Source organism: Babylonia areolata, chromosome 10, assembly GCF_041734735.1.
Source record: "Babylonia areolata isolate BAREFJ2019XMU chromosome 10, ASM4173473v1, whole genome shotgun sequence".
Lineage (NCBI taxonomy): Eukaryota > Metazoa > Mollusca > Gastropoda > Neogastropoda > Buccinidae > Babylonia > Babylonia areolata.
The window spans coordinates 43,873,862-43,878,543 of NC_134885.1; the positions used below are offsets into that span (position 1 = coordinate 43,873,862).

A 4,682-nucleotide genomic window follows, 5' to 3' on the forward strand; every position below is an offset into this window, starting at 1 on the left:
GATGTCATCAGGGTTGGTCATCGTCAGTCAGGGCATAGCAGCTGATGACTGTGGAGAACTGAGCGATCCTCGGACAGCTTCAGACGCAGGGTCATCAGCCTATCGTTTATCCCACGTGGAAGGCTGTCAAGCTGTCGTGCAAGTTTGGTTCGTATGGCAAAGCCCACGCCTGAGGTTCTTGGGGTGCCGTCTGGCTTCCCAACGGCAGTAGAAGGTGTTGCCCCCTCCGTCCAACTTCCTCCAGCTGGGTTTCACGGGCAAACCTGGTTTTCGACTCAGCCTGCCGGGGTTGCTGGTAGCGATCAAGCATTCTAGCAATGAGCGCTGTGCGCCTTTCTGGTCTGTCATCTCTGTCTAAAAGGGTGCGAACACTTGATTAAAGGCACCCAGAGTCAGGGAATGACTCCTGCCGGGTTATTTTCTTCTGTTAGTCAGTGTTGGATATCCAAGTAGGTGCGGTTTCCTACTAGGTACTAGGCGAGGCAGGCTTTCATTTGTGTAGGGATCCTTTTATCTCCCCTTCCCCATGTGGGGAGAGCAGTGCTGTCCCTAAAAAGGGCTGCTCTGACACTGTGGGAGGACACGGGCGCCGCATCTGCCCCAGCCTACCGGCGGCGGACGGACCATCCCCCCACAGCCGCCTGCATGCAGACAGTCGTGACTACTGTAGGAAGTGAAGAGGAGTTGTGCAGTTCCTTCCCCACTCTCTCGCCTACCGGCGCTCACAGTCCCACAGATGCAGATACTGCCACGTGTAGGACGGCCTCGGCAGGTGCAGGCTTTTTCTTCGGAGTTCCGTCTCCTAGGAGGACTTCCAGCCAAGGATAAGAGCTCCCCCTGCCCTTTGGTCATCCTCTTCCGCCTTCACAGCCGTTGGGAAAGATTTCCTCTTCCGCCTGGTCCGTCGTTGGGAGACTTCACATGCGGCGGGTAGTTCTGAGTTACATGGTACCAGTAGCAAGGGCTATGCCCCTGACCTGACCTGCTCAGTGAAATGAATGTACAATAAAAACACACACGTGATTGTCGAAACGCCGGGCCTACAGTGCCCGCTCTATTTTCACAACAGCTCGGCTATTTTCGTGCAATACCGGTATGTGGCCCAGGTTATCAATCAAGCGCAACCCTGAAGTGTGTACGAACGCTTATGATATAAACAAATTATTCTGTGGCACGTACTTCAATTTAAACACGCTTAATTGACAGAAATTTTACATTCAGTTACATCATTAATCAATTGTGTACATTTTTAATTTCAATCGGATATTCTAACTTCTAAATTTTGGATTTTAATGTTTGAAGCGGCGAATAGGAGTGACGACATGGCGTTGTGAAGAGCTCTACCATTCGCAGTCTGATCGTGAACGTCGTCTGCACATAATGTGATTACTCGGACTTCGCAGTTTTAGAAGTAGAGGTTTCATCATGACCTCACTGTTGAAGAACCAGATTTTGAAACATCTCTCTAAGTAAGTGTATTCTTATTTCCTTACTTTATCTGAACCTTCAGTGATTTATTTCACAATCTGTCTCCAATGACAATAATCAATGAAATTCAATTATTCAAGCGCCGTCATCCATTCGATGTCACTTTCAGCACATCAAGTTCAGCTTGTCCAAGATGTTTCTTTTCTGTTTAAGCCAGATGGGAGTGTGGATTGTTGGAGAAGTTTGTAAAAATGATTTTAAGATAAATTACAGTCTTTATTTTAAAGGAGAAAAAAGTTTCTTATTCACATTGAACTTTGGCCATTTAACGTGATTTTTATCACTGTCATTTGAGTGCAGTGATCTTTTTGATGAACAGACTTTGATTTGTTGAAAATCAGGGCGAAAATCAGGGCAAAAGATTTTAGATGTGAATTTTAAAACATCAGTTTGTATCTGTAGTGTATCAGCTACTGCACTCATGCTTTCTTGATAAACTGTTACATTTTACTTTTAATTTAATTTCTTAAAAACATATACAGGCTGACATTTACAATATAAAACAGAATACCGGAATATATTCTTGTGAAGGGTCTGTAGAGTTACCAGACTTACACTACAGCACAGCAAATAAGTGAGAGAACTGAATGGTAATAATTGAGAGTATTAGATTTTCAGTTTGAGGGGTTTTGGCTTAGCCTTAGAGTATACAACCAGCAGGGTCAAATAAGATTGAAAAATTTCAAAACTTGATCAGCAGGTGTTAGATTAAAATATTGATTGTTGTTCTTGAAACTGCCTGTATACAATAGACTATATAATGGTATATTTCAATAAAATTTTAATCCTTGTCAAATTTTGATGGGTGCAGACAGACAGACAGACAGACACACACACACACACACACACACACACACACACACACACACACACACACACACACACACATGTGAGAGGAAGACACTTATAAACAGCTGATCTGAAACAGAAAGCTAAAGAACACTTTCTCAGTGAATTTAAAAAAATCAAAAAAGACAACAACACAAAAAAAAAAAAAAAGCTAATAAAACTTTTTTCATTGAATGATTTACTAACAGCTGTTGAAGCTTTTCACGGTGAATGATATGTGAACAGCTAATGAATGTTTTCTATGTGATTGATCTGCTTTCATAATGAGATCTTTTTAGGGTAAATATTATCCCTCTGTAATGTATTGTTTGTTTTAAACTTTATTACATTTACTTTTAACATATCAGACCTTCTCTTATCTGTTTTCAATTTCATAATACACTTTTTGATAGATAATGATAATATTGCTTTTTGGCATTCTCTCCTTGATTTAAACAGGCTGAGAAGACTTTGAAATGGAGTATACACTGATACAGAAGCTAGTGATCATTATTTGTTATTTAAAGTGTAACAAACTGCAAGAGATTTTGTCTTGTGTGTGTGTGTGTATGTGTGTGTGTGTGTGTGTGTGTGTGTGTGTATGTGTGGTGTGTGTATAAGTTCTGTAAGTACAAGTTAATGCATGCATACATGCACGCAAATTCTCTTGTAAGTATACTACTCACACACATATTCTAAACACATGCAGTGACGGAAATGTTCAAACAACTGTACACATGCACCTGTAGAGTCGCGTGCACAATTGTATGGCATACACAAAACTTAAACACCATCACAGATTATACCAAAAAAACAAAAGAAAAAATCAGGAACAAAACAAATCCAAACACATAGCAGGAAGACAGACACACAGAGAAATTATACATATCATACAGAGTACTTCCTCCTTTTATTCAGAAAACTTAACTTACAACATATTCACGTCCAGTGGAGCCCCAGCCAACAGGAGACTGGCAGCTATAGAATTTTACCTGAGAACCAGCGTGCAGTGCTTTTACTTGTGTTGCACTGTGTGGCAGGTTCACCAAGAACCTGTCCTCCGACCGCCTCAATGTCAGCGCCATCAAGGGGGAGGGGGAGTTGTCCAACTTGGAGTTGGATGAGGAGGTACTCACTGACCTTCTGGAACTGCCCACCTGGCTCCGCATTGCAAGGGCCTCCTGCAACAGGGTGGCTATCAAGGTGAGACAGTGTGTGTGGATACAGGTGAGACAGTGTGTGTGGATACAGGTGAGACAGTGTGCAACAGGGTGGCTATCAAGGTGAGACAGTGTGTGTGGATACAGGTGAGACAGTGTGTGTGGATACAGGTGAGACAGTGTGCAACAGGGTGGCTATCAAGGTGAGACAGTGTGTGTGGATACAGGTGAGACAGTGTGTGTGGATACAGGTGAGACAGTGTGTGTGGATACAGGTGAGACAGTGTGTGTGGATACAGGTGAGACAGTGTGCAACAGGGTGGCTATCAAGGTGAGACAGTGTGTGTAGATACAGGTGAGACAGTGTGTGTGGATACAGGTGAGACAGTGTGTGTGGATACAGGTGAGACAGTGTGCAACAGGGTGGCTATCAAGGTGAGACAGTGTGTGTGGATACAGGTGAGACAGTGTGTGTGGATACAGGTGAGACAGTGTGTGTGGATACAGGTGAGATAGTGTGTGGATACAGGTGAGACAGTGTGCAACAGGGTGGCTATGAAGGTGAGACAGTGTGTGTGGATACAGGTGAGATAGTGTGTGGATACAGGTGAGACAGTGTGCAACAGGGTGGCTATCAAGGTGAGACAGTGTGTGTGGATACAGGTGAGACAGTGTGTGTGGATACAGGTGAGACAGTGTGTGGATACAGGTGAGACAGTGTGTGTGGATACAGGTGAGACAGTGTGTGGATACCGGTGAGACAGTGTGTGTGGATACAGGTGAGACAGTGTGTGGATACCGGTGAGACAGTGTGTGTGGATACAGGTGAGACAGTGTGTGTGGATACAGGTGAGACAGTGTGTGTGGATACAGGTGAGACAGTGTGTGTGGATACAGGTGAGACAGTGTGCAACAGGGTGGCTATCAAGGTGAGACAGTGTGTGTGGATACAGGTGAGACAGTGTGTGTGGATACAGGTGAGACAGTGTGTGTGGATACAGGTGAGACAGTGTGTGGATACAGGTGAGACAGTTTGTGGATACAGGTGAGACAGTTTGTGTGGATACAGGTGAGACAGTTTGTGGATACAGGTGAGACTGTAAGGATACAGGATAGTCAGGGCTTCCTTCAACAGGGTGACTATTAGGGTAAGGTATTGTGTATGGATACAGGGTAGTGAGGACCTCCTGCAACAGTGCAGCTGTC

The 4,682-nt window shown here is 44.1% G+C and overlaps 1 protein-coding gene across 2 annotated transcripts in view; it reads left to right on the forward strand.

Annotated features, from left to right (window-relative positions):
• The first annotated feature begins 1,331 nt into the window (after positions 1–1,331).
• LOC143287026 (bridge-like lipid transfer protein family member 3B) overlaps positions 1,332–4,682 on the forward strand; it is an 83,526-nt gene continuing 80,175 nt past the window's right edge. For both annotated transcript variants that reach the window (XM_076595038.1, XM_076595039.1), the window contains exons 1-2: positions 1,332–1,469; positions 3,357–3,519. In XM_076595038.1, the coding sequence (XP_076451153.1) occupies positions 1,426–1,469; positions 3,357–3,519 (207 nt within the window). In that variant the 5' untranslated portion in view covers positions 1,332–1,425. The remainder of the gene's footprint in view (positions 1,470–3,356; positions 3,520–4,682) is intronic.